Source organism: Antrostomus carolinensis, unplaced genomic scaffold (genome assembly GCF_000700745.2).
Source record: "Antrostomus carolinensis isolate BGI_N321 unplaced genomic scaffold, ASM70074v2 scaffold1473, whole genome shotgun sequence".
NCBI classification, from domain to species: Eukaryota; Metazoa; Chordata; class Aves; order Caprimulgiformes; family Caprimulgidae; genus Antrostomus; species Antrostomus carolinensis.
In genome coordinates, this window is record NW_010307059.1 from 7,255 (window position 1) to 22,268 (window position 15,014).

At 39.7% G+C, this 15,014-nt stretch overlaps 1 protein-coding gene across 1 annotated transcript in view; it reads left to right on the top strand.

Annotated features, from left to right (window-relative positions):
* Positions 1-5,897, top strand: part of SMPDL3A (sphingomyelin phosphodiesterase acid like 3A) — a gene marked incomplete at its 5' end in the record, with an annotated part of 11,950 nt that extends 6,053 nt beyond the window's left edge. The window contains 4 exons of the mRNA XM_010165286.1: positions 501-679; positions 1,887-2,067; positions 4,004-4,128; positions 5,306-5,897. Of these exons, the coding sequence (XP_010163588.1) occupies positions 501-679; positions 1,887-2,067; positions 4,004-4,128; positions 5,306-5,617 (797 nt within the window). The remainder of the gene's footprint in view (positions 1-500; positions 680-1,886; positions 2,068-4,003; positions 4,129-5,305) is intronic.
* Between the last annotated feature and the right edge of the window lie 9,117 nt (positions 5,898-15,014).

Consider the following 15,014-nt stretch of genomic DNA (forward strand, 5'->3'; position numbering starts at 1 on the left):
CCTGCTGCTGGCAGGGGGGTTGGAACTAGATGATCTTTAAGGTCCCTTCCTACCCAAAACGTTCTATGATTCTATGACTTTCAAAGTACAAGGCTGCTAAACTCAAACAGTTCTTCCTGGAGGAACCTCTATGTTTGTGGTATTTCAAGAAACGAGGACTTTTAAACAATTAGGCATCTCTCTGTGTAAGAAATGTTACAGGGCACTTCCTGCCTCTCAGTTAGATAATTGCATCTGAAAACTGTCAAATAAACACAAAGGCGATCGCAAGCAAGAATTCATAAAAAATTCAGTGTCAACTTATCCTACTAAAATGTTGCTAAAAACAGATTCTTAAGATGTTCTGTTGTGATAAGGTGTTGCATGGCTTGAATAAACATGCCATATTCTATTTTACTAGAAAGAGTAAGGCTGTGTATTTTGTCAGTGCTGTACTTTCCTTCTAAAGTTATGCTTTGATGCCTTTAATTTTTCAGATTATGTTGGTTTTACTTTCACAGGTGGCTTCTACACGCAGCTGTTTGAATCCAGTGATAGCTCTCAACCACTCAGGATAATCAGTCTGAACACAAATTTATATTACAGCCCCAACAGTGTAACTGTGAATATCACTGACCCAGCCAACCAGTTTGTGTGGTTGGAAAGAGTACTAGAAACCTCTTCACAAAAGAAGGAAAAGGTAGGAGCTGTGAACAGAACCCATCAGCGATATCTTTTTAAACTTTGAAAAGAAAAATTAGAAGTAATAAGTAGAGACAATGAAAATATAGGCATGATTCAAGAAGAATATTAATGCTGCCAAAGATACTGCAAAATCAGAATTTCATTTTTTTAGTAGTTCTTCCTTGAATATGCACATTATACTACAACAATTAACAAAATAGTTGAATGCAGTTTCTCAAGTTATACTGTAAAATACCTTTTCTTTCCTACCGTGTAAAATACTGTAGAAGCCAGAGTGAGAAGAGTTAATACTTCCACTTTTGTTTCTGTCTCCTTTTACTCATAGCCTTTAATTTTACAATGTGCACCCTTGGCCTGAGACAAAAGCTAGCATATTTCATTTACATTTTTATGTAATTACAAGTCTCAAAAATAGAATTTAGAAAGGAGTTACTTACCAGCACACACCACAAAACTTAGCTAAGCTGCAGCAGTTGCTATGATTTGAGTGTTGTAATAAATTGTCTTATAATACCTAGGCTTTGAAGTGAGGTTATAAATTGTTGGCTTCTGTTAGATTGATTGGTTCTTGGATTGGATCGTCATCTGACCAGAAAAAGTGTTTAATTTTGAACATGTTTACATTTGCCTACATTGTTGTATTTTAAAAAATGTTTTATTACAATTTATTACAGTAAGAAGGAAGGGGAGATTTCCCTTCCTCATAAAACCCTGCAGCATATTAGTTGGTGTGTGCAGTTGGAACGAAGTTTCAACCTCAGACAGAGGGGTTTTACCCAGTTCTTCCATATTTCTGGAGACTCTCTGACCATGCAGGCTCTGTAATATTCTAACATAAGTTTTTCTTACTATCCCCTTGAGATGCCAAATCATAAGACTGACCCTAGTAACTTATTTTTTTTACTTTGAGATGATTAATCCAATTTTTGGCCTAAAATGACATGTAGGTTTATCAGAACTTTTTTCCCAAGAATATACTGAATTCATTAAGAAAAAATATATTATTTTTTCTCATTATTAAACATGGAAACATTCTTACTCTTTGTATTTTGTATAACAAAACTGTTGTGATTTATAGCTTTCAGAATGCCATTTCTAAAACAGCATTATTATGAAATTGAGGTAACCATTTCTAAGTTCCAGCTAAAAGTGTAAGTTGCAAACGAAGGTGCTAACTGTGCTTTCTGTATATAATTCCTTAGGTGTATATAATAGGACATGTACCAGTAGGATACCTGCCATACGCGAGGAATACTACAGCTATCAGGGAGTGTTACAATGAGAGACTGGTAAAGATTTTCCGCAGATACAGTAGTGTTATTGCGGGGCAGTTTTTTGGACATACACATAGAGATAGTATTATGGTCCTCCTGGATGAAGAAGGTAATGGTACTTGTTGAATCCTTCATCTTTTTCTTTTTGATTAAAACTAAATTAATACTTTCTTGCATGTTCTTACTAGTCAGCCTCTGTTATAAATAATTGAAAAAGGAAATTGGGAAATACTGCTCTTTACCTACAAGAGTTCAAGCCTCACACGCTCCCAGTTTTTTTCCAAAGAGAACCGTGCAAGGCAGACTGTCTTTTTTTGTTGAAGTCAGAAGAGACTCCCCAAGCTTCCTATTTTTTTTTTAATGAATGCTTATGCCTAGACAAGAATTTCTAGTCTTTCCTCTCCACTCTCTCAGTGACACGGGCAAATTATACTAGCCAGTTGCTATTGTGTAATGTGTCAAAGGGAATGTTCTCAGGCCAACTAGACATGCTCTATGTTCTTGTGTTTCCTGCATCATTACTGTGCCTCTCTGCTGAGTTCCCTGCTGCTTCAAAGTTAATTAAGATAAGGGTAAGCAGGAGGCAGGGGAAAGAAAGTCTCTGCCTGTTGCATCTCTTAGATCAGCTAATTTCCCTTCAAGAAAAGCACCCAGGTTTGAAAATTTTGTTTATTGCTTTGAAATCCCTTAGTTTTAAGCATGGGCATGGCTGAGTGGAGCACTCTTAACATCTCTAACAGAGGATCTCTAACAAGTAACCAGTTAAATATTTGTGTCTGTACCATAGAGTAATTTGAGGTCCATTGCTTTGGGTTATGTAAAATACTAAAATATTAATTGTCTCTTTATCTATGCTTTATATGAACTCATAAAAGCAATGCCCAAAATGCTGAGTGGGGTAACAGTATTCTAAATAATTTACCTTTTTACATGGTATTATCATGGAATTAATCTCCAGTAAAAAGGAATCCAGCCCCAGTGAGAGAACTTGTCTTTTTATATTTTTTAAAGTGGTATTCAAGGAAGTCTTATACCTACATATTTTTGTACCTTGTCCCATTTGTGCATGAAATCATCACCTCTACTGCAAATTTCACTGAGGGCAGACTGATCGTGGTGTCTTGTCATTGCAGTTTGCGTGTGCAAGTAACTGCTTCCAAATTATTTTAATAATTATTCATCTTTTGTCAAAATTTAAACAGTGAAGTTGCATGTAGCTAAATACAGTTTGTGTTTATCTGTACATTTTTAGGCTGTCTTCTCTTTGTACCATTTTCCTTTTGACAAAGTTCCGGAGAATTCAAGATAAATTTAATATTGTAGCCAACGTAGGTGTACTGAGATACAGAGCTCAGTTTTATCTTCTCCAGAAGAATCTACTGATTTCCAAGCTTACAAAGCTTCTGCTTATATGTGGGTACTGACCTTGTGATATCACTGCTCTGATATTGTCAGAGAAAGGAATAGTTAGGGGTTTTTTTTTTTGTTCCACAGATAACTTTTCAATATACTTATCTTCATATTTTGTCTGATTAAAACCTGTGCACATCCTCATGTTTCAGTTGCTGTAAGGACTGGCGTTCGCATACTAGGTGCTGGGCTAGTGTAGATGGGTGAAGTCAGGGTCAGGTGATGATGCCCTGGTATTTCTAATAACATCATAAATACATAAGGCAACATGTAAAATACAGCATGGAGACAGCAACTAAAAGTTTTGAGTATTTCTTCAGTAGAAATGCCCAAATACACAGACCTTGCATACAGGCAGGACCATTTTGCACAGGTAGTTAAATTGTTGGGAAGCCTCTAGTATAGACAAACTTAACTGGCATACAGTGGGAAGTGTACTGTGGTATTCTACAGATTTTGGTCTATCTAGTGGAAGTGTAGAAGCAGCTCACCATGATACAGCTAATCCGGGGGAAAAAACAGCTAGTGTACCTAAGCCAGTCACTCTGGTGCTTGCTGTGTTGATTCTCTACAAAAACATTTGAGAAAGAAGTTACTGAAAGAAGACTGTTTTCTCACCTTTCCTCTTCCTGCAGAAAAGCCAGTAAATTCCTTGTTTGTGGCACCTGCTGTAACCCCAGTGAAGAATGTATGGCAAATCGAGTCCAATAACCCTGGTGTCAGATTGTATCAGTATGATCTTCTTGATTATAGCTTGCTGGTAAGTAGAGATTTTAAAGCATTGTTTAAGACTTTAAATATAGTGTCATTCAAAATTACAGCAAAATCTCAGCCTTCGTAGTATTATGGCTACTGGTGGAACTTTAGTGCTTACTCTTATTTTTCTTCATGGGCAAAGGAAAGGAAATCTGAAAGAGAACTTGCTCAGTATTTCTGTGCCTGCAGGACTACCCAGTACTTCCTGTTCACTACAGAATATTCTTAAGATGCAGAATCAAAGACAGTCAGAATTTTTCTGGGCAGAATCCTAAAACTATTTGCAGGGAGCTCTGCAACAGTGAAAAAGGTGCACTTACATCCTGGGCTTGTTTACATACCAGTGTTGTTCCCTGGTGACAGCCTGATCTTTGGGATGCAGTCCATGAAATGTTTTTAAAGGATGTAGAAGAGCAGGAGAAGAAAAGCACTTTTAAACACATGATGTCTTTTGTAATTGTGCACCTTCCTATATAGAGTTTATCCTTTTAATAGGAAATTATAGATAAATTTAGAAGGAAAAAAGTAGAATACTTCTATTCTGTACTCTCATGTGATTTTTGGAGATAAACTGAATCCTGTATAATTATTTTGTCTCTGAATGACTTGGATAGTCTCTCTGTAAATCAGGGTGAAATCTTGACCTTGCTGAGTTCAGTGACAATGCATCCTGCAGCTTGACTGGGACTAGGGTTTCTCTCTGGAGACTGTGGTAATACAGGCTACTCCTTTCTTGTGCAGATACCACTCCTGCATCTCCATCTCTCCCTTCCCTTAAATTCTTCCTGGGCCATTCTCTTTTTGTCCATTCTGCCCCTCAAGCAGTGCCTGCTGAAAAGAAGCTTCTGGTTCTTACCCTTTTGCACCGCTCCTAAGCCAGACATGAACATAGCAGTTTAGTTCACAGTTTGGACAGGAAAGACCTCTAACAGTGCTGCTGCTGCCTTTTGTGGCTCCTTTTTCTTCTCCTCCCCATCCCCCCACCATTATCGCACTGCAAGTACCAGCTTTGGGTGTAAGCCCAGCTCTTGGGGTGGGACGTGACCTTCTATTCAGTTGTGAATAATGAGGAGTGACAGCTTCCTAATCAATATATCACTCTAGAGACTTAATGAAGCAGGGAAGAAAGCAATACAGCCATGCCTATTTTTTCTTTCTTTTTTTTTTTTTTTAAACTGTAGGATCTTTGGCAGTTTTACTTGGACCTCAGAGATGCCAACAAGAAAAATGAATCAAACTGGAAATTAGAATACATCCTGACTAAAGCTTACGGCATTGAAGACTTGAAGCCAGAAAGCCTATATAAAATGGCCAAGCAGTTGTCTGTGCCACACAGCACACTGTTTGAGCAGTATTACAGTCACTTCATTGTGAGTTATGACAAAACCATTGTCTGTGAAGAGGGGTGCAAGACCTGCCAAATATGTGCAATCCAATATTTGGATTACTCCTCATACACAGATTGTATCAATCGGGAAGCAGTGTGGAGATGAAGTCTCTGTGCAGTTTATGCTGATACTGGCTTTAGCCTGTGATTTAAAGAACCTGTTCATCCTTTCGCTCAAGCACTGACATGCTGACCGGGAGCCTGTGGGACTTCTCTGAATTCCAGGGGAGCAATAAATCTCCCTATAGATCTTTCTTCTTGTACACGTTTTTCTTCCACATCTAAATAAAAGTTTACTGGCTATGTAAGAGTGGCTAGATACTTTGCTATTGTTTCAAGTGGCCTGTACCCTCTGTAACAGGCATCCCTGTATGTGGGAAGAGAAGTTACTCACTCAGTTCTTTGGAAAGCCAAGTCTGTTATCTCAGGGTGTGTAAATGTAGGCAATGCCATTTGGGGCATGGGATTTGTATGGGGGCAGGTTTCAACCATCTGCTGTCAATTGGCAAACTGAAATCTGCAGAACCCTCATTTGCTGAGACTGGAGTGCAGTTATGTTGTTGATGCAATGCCAGTATTAGGTATCTCCCTGTGCCAAGTTTTCTTTTCCTTCTTAACCCCTTAAGCCCACCTCTGTTTAGGGGCATGTTCTATCGACAGCATGAAAGTGGCTTAACAGAACACAAACCTCCATCCTGTAAATACTTAATGCATTTTTCCAGGATGTGTGTGTTTGCCCAGCACAAAGTGCTTTTTTCTTATGATAGGGCTATGTATATTGGTGCTGCCCTGAGGCAGTCTCCTGGTATGAGATTTTGCAGCAGACCATAAATCAGGTTTAAATTGATCAGCATCACTAATTAGACAGCTTATACCTTCTCTGTCCAGTACAGGTAAACATGCACTTGTCATGGTGTTTCTCAGGTTTCATTTTTCAAAGAGCAGTCTAGTACTCAATGTGAAGATTATGACATAGATAAATTTACAATTGCACAGACCACTTCTTCCTCTTCTTGTGAATAAATATATGCACAAGATGGCAAAATAAATTAAAAATTCCATTTATCTAGTGTGTTTAACCAAGAAGGACCTTTCCCATTTTTCTGTCACATCAAGAGCTGTATTTTTGGAACCTCTGGTTGATATAATACCATACAGACTCTACTCTAGATTATATTATTCCAGAGTAACTGGAGCTGTAGAAGTGGTTATGGGAAAAATCCAGTTGCTAACTAACTGTTTATTTTCATGAGATTAAAGCCTCTACTGTAGCTGCTGAGGAAGTTTCCGGTTTTCTTTCCACCCAAGCTTGAAGTTTTTTTTTAGAACATTTCCAGAGAAATTTTTTAGGTCTGTAGTATTCACAACTGTAGATGAAGATACCTCCGATTATGCATCAATCATCCACAGAGGAAATGGTTGGTTTGTTAAATTTGCATTCAGAAACAAATCCTCCAGTGGCACTAATGTTCAGAAATGCCATTAATAATGCACAGTAGGCAGTCCTGTACTTTAAATTCTGTGCGTGAAGATGATATGGTGGGCATGTAAACTCTTTAGAGCTGTCTGCTCTGGTTGATCTCAGATGTATCTGACTATGTAAATAACCTGAATTAATGTGGGTTCTGTTAAGACTGTGACTGTGAGGAAGTACTAGAAAGTTTTGGTGCTGAAAGCTGCTTATTCCCTCTGTGTTGAATGTGTTTCTTGGTTGCATTTCTCATGGGTTTGTTCATTAAATAATGCCTGGGTTACCAGTATCTGTTCTCTGAGGGCAAGCAGGCGAAGTGGTGGGTTGATAGCATAAGAGCAATTGCAGCTGATGGGATAGCTGAGCTTTCTCCAATTTGCCAGATGGTTTTTGTTCAATTCAGTCTTGTGCTTTGAACAACTGTGTCTTTTCTCATACTGGTTTGTTTCTGTGAGTTCTACGACTTCTGTTTAACCTTAATGCCTACAAGACATTCTTGGAAACGCTCTAAAAATTATATTCCATTCCAATACAAAAATGTATTCTTCCATTAAGGACTTCTTTACTGCTGAACTTTAGGGAGAGCTGAACCACGTGGCAGATTAGTAGCTACAGAACTCTAGGAAGAGTGGTATGCTGCTGAGGGGTTGTTGGGCATCTTGCTTCCTGGATTTCTTTTTTCTTTTTTTTCTATGTTTGTCAGTAGATGTTATTTAGTGAGCAAGAACAAATAAATGCCTACAAATGTCTAAATAGCAAGCTGTGATCCAGACATACTGGTTTTTTTAATCTGGGTTTCAATTAAAGCCAAGAGTTGGATGGCATTAGCCAAAGAGGTTGTTTTTGTTTCAGCCAGAGGGATGTATCTACCAGGGTTACATTTAGCCAGGGTATATCCTCTAAGATACGCCCTGTTATGCAGGCTTGCATTCTCTGCTTCTCCTACATGGAACTATACTCATGCAAGTGCAAGCACCACTGGCCAAGAAAGATCCAGGAGTATGTTTGACTGCATCATCTTGTAACTCAGACATAGACCAAGCAGAGAGCTTCTAGGAATGTTGCACTGTTAAAAACACAAGATAAATCACATGAACAGCTTAGAGAGCACCTGGGTGTAAGGCGAAATAGAGGGAAACCATGATATTTTTGTTTCGGGTTCCTCCTTTATTCCTTCATGGATCTAGGAATGTTCTAAAAGTTATCTAAAATTATTCTTTTCCAGCAGAAGTTTTTTTAAGGAATCATAGAAAATGCCAAAGAGCCATGACCTGGTAAAGTTTCTGACTCCCGTAGACCAGATTCCTGTTTCACTTTTCTTACAGTGTTTCATGGCCCCATCTTGAATGAAGGATTAGGGGGAATATTTGTAAGGCCACATTTGCCAGAAAGTCAAATTACACTACTTAGTGGAGTAAAATGCTTTTCATTTATCTACAATTAAACTTGAGGCATATGAACAAAGAGAGTAATTTCTCAAATATTCTAGGATTTAACTTCTAGACCTAGAAGGTAAGTAGTTTTTGAAGGAAGTGCTGCCACTTTGTAGCAGTACTGACATGTAGCACCTTTCTCTGGGTATTAAATGGCTGCTGGCTCCTAGAGGCCACCTCACTTGATGGATCCCGAACCCTGAGTTAGCTGCAGGTCTCAGCCCATATCCTGGGAAACACTGGAGCATATGCAAGGAATCCTCCGAGTCCAGCTCAACTAGCCAGCAGAAAAGGGATGCGACAGAAACCAAAGATCTATCTCTAAGCAGGCTGGTGTGTCCTTCCAATTAGTTTATGTGCTTTAATTCTCTCCTGGAGTTAATTGTCTGAGCTTATGTCTACATTAACAGGTACTGCAGCCTAATAGGAGTGCCTTCTTTAACAGAGGGGGTGGTGCTGAGGAGCTGATGTGACTGCTGAACATTTCATTAGCAGTTGGAGGAGGTTAGATGTACCCTTGAAGTGCAGTTGCCAACTGCATTGCATCTGAAAGAGCACTCTCCAAGGGCATTCTGCAACATGAATAAAAGCACAGTAAGTGGGGATGATCAGTAAACTCTGTTCACAGGTGTGCTCCTGATCCAAACTAAAATGAAGGTCCACCCAGAGGCCAATGTTAGTTGCTTTAAATTGGGGCACTCAGTAGTGTCTGGATGTGCTCTCGTAATTTCTGTTGTTTTTTATTTGTCAGCCTGCAGAAATTGAAATGACTGGAGGAGATGGGCAGTGAGTGAACTCACTGTTAGTAAAATTGAAGTGATGAACTGAAGTTGTCTAAAGGCAGAAATAAGTAACCAAGTACACACGTACTCCCTTGTGGTCCATTTCCTGTGTGGATGGTGAGCACATAGTATCTTCAAGGATAAGTATCTAGTTTAGCACCGTCATGTAAGTTCTCTCTGTGGAAACGGCAACCTCAAGAAGGTAAGTTGTCACATCGATCTAAGAATAAAACCTCTTGGAAGTCCCTGTCATGCCCAGTCAAGAGGAACTATGACAATGCCAATGAAGAAAGGGACTGTAGCTGTCTAAACCAGATTAGTTGCTTTCCTTCCTTATTTTCCAAAACCTGAAGATTAGCTTTTATCTCCTTACCACTACAACTTTCAACAAGAAAATATTGCTTTAAAGAATTCACTTGTCATCTGTCAGCCCAGGCTTTCTTGTTCTGCTGGAGGAACATCCTACTTAGGAATTCTACCAGTTTTGTTATTTGCTGGTCTGCAGGGAAGCATAGTGTAAAATGAATGTTGTTTTCATACTGTGCATGAAATATCACAACTGTAGAAATTCAAAGAAATCATACAGAGGAAAAATAACCAAAAATGTTAACCATCATATGTATGCTTAATTAGTTTCTGATGGTTGTGGGAATGGCAAAGGCACTGTACTGAATAACATTGCCAGTGCGCTACTGAACACCATACATCAATTCCTGCAAAAGTAGGTATCAGGAGAGTGGTTACAAGGAGGATGACTGAAATTGTAGCAAGGGAATCACTTAAAACCAAAAATGTTGACAGCAGACCCACTGGAAATGTGGCAAAACCCAGCCCCAAGCACTTAGCGAAGCAGTGGAAAGAGCACTGATGTGCTTACAGATGTGGCCAAATTATAGCTTTTCAAGTGCAATTTACGTTTCCTTCAGTGGCAGAGCTATATTGAAAGACTGTCTGGAAAAATCCTTCTGTTATCTGCATTTCTGTCAAGTTGTCATCTGAATCTACGTGTCAAATGGAAATATTCCTCTATCGTGTCTTTCAGCTTGCATTGGGTGAGAGAATTGGATACTCTATTCCTGTACCCTATAAACTCTTTATTAGATTTTAAAGCAACAACTCAGACATCAGGAATGATTAAGCTGGAGAAGTTTCAAATGTGGAGCTGGGCAAAGAGTTTTTCCCATCCTGAAAAGCATCCTGAGATTTCAATATTTCCCACTGGAATAAAACCAAGACCTTGTTGGGATTTTAGGCAGGGAGATATGCAAAGTGGGGGTTTGCACCTGAGCCTGCCACCTCCCCCCTCATGCATTTGCTATGCATCTGTTGTGGTGCTGACTGTGCTTTCCTACCCTGGAACTGAACAACTTTCTAAATTAAAATTTTCATTGGAACTGTTACATTTATATAAAAAATTATGATACTGACACAGCATTTTCCACTGGAAACTGTTAAGCAGTTCTCAAGAACTTCTCCCACATACTGTGAGGTTTGATACTTTGCCTGTCTAACACAGTACATGCCAGTGGACACACTGCAGCAGCTTTTTTTGTCCTATAGAATCTATGATTTTTGATCATGTGGGCCAGATGATCCCCTGGTAAAAACTGACTTTGGAGCACTGAAATTAATGAAGTGATTAATTAATTAGTAAATAATGAATAATCCTTCTTGACATTCAGGAATGAATTTTCAAAAATACCTAAAAGATATTTCTATGTGACTTAATGCAGTCCCACCTGGAACTGAACAACTGGTAGTAGAGTAGCTGTATCAGTATACTGCTTTTGCTGGAATAATTCCCCCTGTAGCTCAGAGTGATGTGGTAACACAGCTGTCCTGCTTCCCCTTCCTTCCAAGCTACCCTGGATGTTTGTTTGCCTGTGTAGCACTGATTTATGGCACGTAAATACATACGGACAGACTTAAGCATACAAACCCAAAGGAATTGTGCTCCCGGGTCTTGTGGTTTGATGTTTGTTGACTATAGATGGACAAGCCTTATACAGTGTTTATATGGAGGTGGGGCACTCTGCATCTTGCCAATTTTGGAGTTTACAAGACAATTTAGAAATGCCTGAGACTGCTAAAGGAGGGTCGCAATTTCTCTAGGCTCTTGTATAAGCACTGAATCCAAAATCTCCAGTGTTCAGTCTAGCAGGATCTTCCTTCAGTGGGGGTAGTGATAAAAGCCTGTAGTTGCGTCACTGAAAATACAGGCAGAAAGACTCTTCTTCCAGATGGGTAGGGTACCTTCAAACTCTTGCATGCTGCTCTGGCTTTTTATGCCTTATAAAATGAGAAACATCAATTTTTAGACACTTTGAAAAGCCTTCCCTGGCCAACTTGTCATTCCTGTTTTGTTGGACGTTTCAGGAAGAACTTGTCCCATATTAGAATACTTTACACCTATGAACACAACCATCTGCCACAAAGCACTTTTAAATCAGTTGAAACTTAAGCCTTTGGTAAAATATCCCTCTAGAAGATTGTGCTGTTGTTGCAGCTGATTGCAATGAAGCGTGCATTTTACCTAGCCTTAATTGAGTCACTGCAAAGAACATTTAACTTAGTCTCACAGGAGGGGATATTTGATGTTGTTTTTACATCAACCTAGCTGAAACCTTCCAACATTTCTAACAGACTTTGTTGATAGCTAACAAGACATGTTTCAAGCTGTCTGTTCTTAACAAAATCTCCTCTCTTTTTTTTTAATTTTAAATCTAATTGCAAGTATTTATACAGAGCTTGAAATTCTGGACAGGCACAGGATTATGCTCAGAATAATTGCCAGTGTACAATGCAGGGCTTTTCTATAGAATTTTTTTTGTTTCTCCCGTCCTCCAGTATCCCCAGCCAAAGCAAATTTCTGCTAAGCGGTGTCAAAAAACCATAGCAACTATCTTGTGTCAGAGCTGAGGAGGTTTTGTTCTGCAGAGGACTCATTAATCACTTATATTGCCCCTAGCCCACAGTCCCATCCAATCTGATTCTGGGAATTTTCAGCTGAAAACCATTGCTAAATATTTCTATGGGTGAAACACTCCCCTCAGAGCGACCCACAGGGGAAGTGGAGTGTGTTATTCATTGTGTGTGTGGCCGTGTGAGTCTCTAGGGATGGACAGAGGGATTCTGATTACCAGGAGACGGAAGTTTTCTCTCCAGTCCCGTCAGGGGAAGGAGGAGCGGGAGCAGGGAGTTTGCTGGGGAGCGGGTGGGGAGCAGGCTGGCAGAGCAGCTGAGGGGAGCAGAGCAGGATGCACGCCCTCACCGGGCTGGTGAGGGTGTGCATCCAGGCGGTTGTCCGTCGGGTGTGTGCGCTGGTGTTGGAGACCTGCTGGTTGCTCAGTAGGTGCCCTGGCTCATGGCTGTAACACCAGCTCCGGCTCTCAGCAGTGAGCTGGGCTGCCACCACCCATTTCCTCAGCCCATCTCTCTGCTAAGGATTTTTAACTTACCCCTCTAAGGCTCAATGGTTATCCCTGTCACTGAATCATATTTCCTCTTTTGTTTAATTGCTAAATGTCAGCTATTGTTGTTTTTTGTGTAGTATCAGTTAATATCAAGTTTTCAGTGGAGTCCATCATTAAGAATATGCCAGCAATTAAGCTTTGACCCATCAAAACAGTTAAAAGTTCCCACTCACTCACTGCATTTACTTACTTAGTCCATAAGACCTCCCAGCTGCAGCAGAAATCCAACCCACTGGAGTTTGTATTCTTGAGTATATTAGCCAACTATGACACAAACAGCGCCTCAAATAATTTTGGGAACTTAAGCGTCCAGAAAAATGAATAATTAGGAAATCTGAACATGGCTCTTCCTGGATCCCGATTGTCAGTATTTACCTTAGATACAAAACCAATAAATGCCTTAGAACAGAAAATATTTTTATACCGTAATCACATTTGCTACTTTAATTTAATTGTACAGAAAAGCGATTGCTGTGTGATCAGTTGGGTAGAGGCAAAAGAGGTTGGTTGCGCATGGAAGAGGAGTGGCCCTCAGCTCCCCCCTTCTTCTGGAGTGCTGTTTGGATGGAAAATGGGATCCCGTCTAATGATTTATGTGATTTACCTAATGATTTATGTGAAAACATGCCGGAGCTTCTCAATGCCTCCGAGGAGATGTTTTCCCACAGAAATTTGCATATCTACCCTAGTGCTGTCTTCACATCTTTACACCAGGCCATGTTTTGCTGCCACTTCATGGGACAAAGATAGTGTTAAGAATCAGGGCCTCATAGTGTGCTGTTTCCTTTGCAGATACATCGATTCCCTTTTGAGGCCCCTAACTGCATTCAGGGTCTCTTTGCTTTCGTTCCCAAAGGAGAGCTAAGGCTATTTGAGGGAGACCCTGCCCCTTCGCCTCTAAGCTGGGGTAAGTCATATCATGACCAGGGGAGCTGAAAGTCTCTTGCTTCAGCTGCAGTTAGGTGGTTGTCATTATGCTGCTGCCAAACAAAACCTTGTGAAAGGTTTTTTTGGATTGTGTCTCTGAACCCCTTATTCTTAAGTTTGTTTTCGAGTAATAAATTTTTCTAACATCTTGTACGGTGGTAGGCAGGGTGACAGACCAATGTCCTATCCTTAAATTGCAAAGGGTTTAGCTCTGTGTAGTGTATTGTATGTTCAGCTTGAAGAATAATCTCTACGCATTTCATTTGTTTAGGCATAAAAACCACCTCTCCATTTATGCCAGCATGAGTGTTTAATGTCTTTTTAGAAATACGACTTCAGGAATTTTGTTTTGTTCACATATATAAGTGATGAGAGTGTACTCTTGAGGACATAGTTCCTGGAAAAGAAAGCAAGCTGTGGTGAAAAGTGTGAATTAACCAGTGCTAATTGGCTAGGCTGACACCTGGGTTGGCATGCATAAAATTTGATGCAATTCCAGTGAGGTCAGTGTGAAGTCTGCACCTACATCATTTAACCCAGGGGATGAGAAAGCAAATAGTACATAAACTGCAAAGTGTGTTTTCCATTCATTTGTTAGGGTGAAGAAAAGCCTTCACATATATGCCAAATGTAGAACTAGAAATAGTAATTTTATTTTAAACTTTTTCATTGTGTAACTAGACAGGTCCTATACTTTTTAAATTCATTGCTTCATTCGTTGCCTGCTGTTGTGGTTTTCAGCGTCTGGCCAACTTTTATTTCAAGAATATCCTCTTATTTTTATCTATCCAAACTTAGTGAGACTTTGTCACCCAGTGGTACACAAAATTATAAACCACTTGAATTTAGTGGTTAGAGAATAGATCCTGAACTTTATATATACCCCATGCAATGCATGTAAAATAATGAAAAAATTCCTTCTCTTTTCCATTGCAGGTCTCTGGGTGCTCAGAATCGGTAAGAACTGCAGTTTCCCTGTACAGGTGTTACTAATGACCTGATCTCACTTTTTTACTCTCACTCTCTCTATTTTGCCTTCATCCCTCTCCCAGTTATGAATTACTAGAGTTACTAAGAAGGCACACTCTTCGTTTTTCTGACTGTTGTAAAATATTCACTAGAATCGTATAAGAATTTGTTCTGCTGCTGGCAGAAAGCAACTTTATAAACAATGTGCTCCTTTGTTTGCCCGAAGCATAGTAACAAATGGATTATGTGTAACAGCCATGTATAGGGCTTTTATTTCATCTCCATTCAGGCTCTGCGTGTTTTGCACCGCTTTTAATGAGGCTGCCTGAACTATGGTAACCCCGCAGTACATTTGTAAGCAAGAGATATTAGATGAATCAGCCCCTTCCAGGACTGCATTATGAGGTGATCTGCTTTCATTACAGGATTTATTTTATAGGTGGTAGAC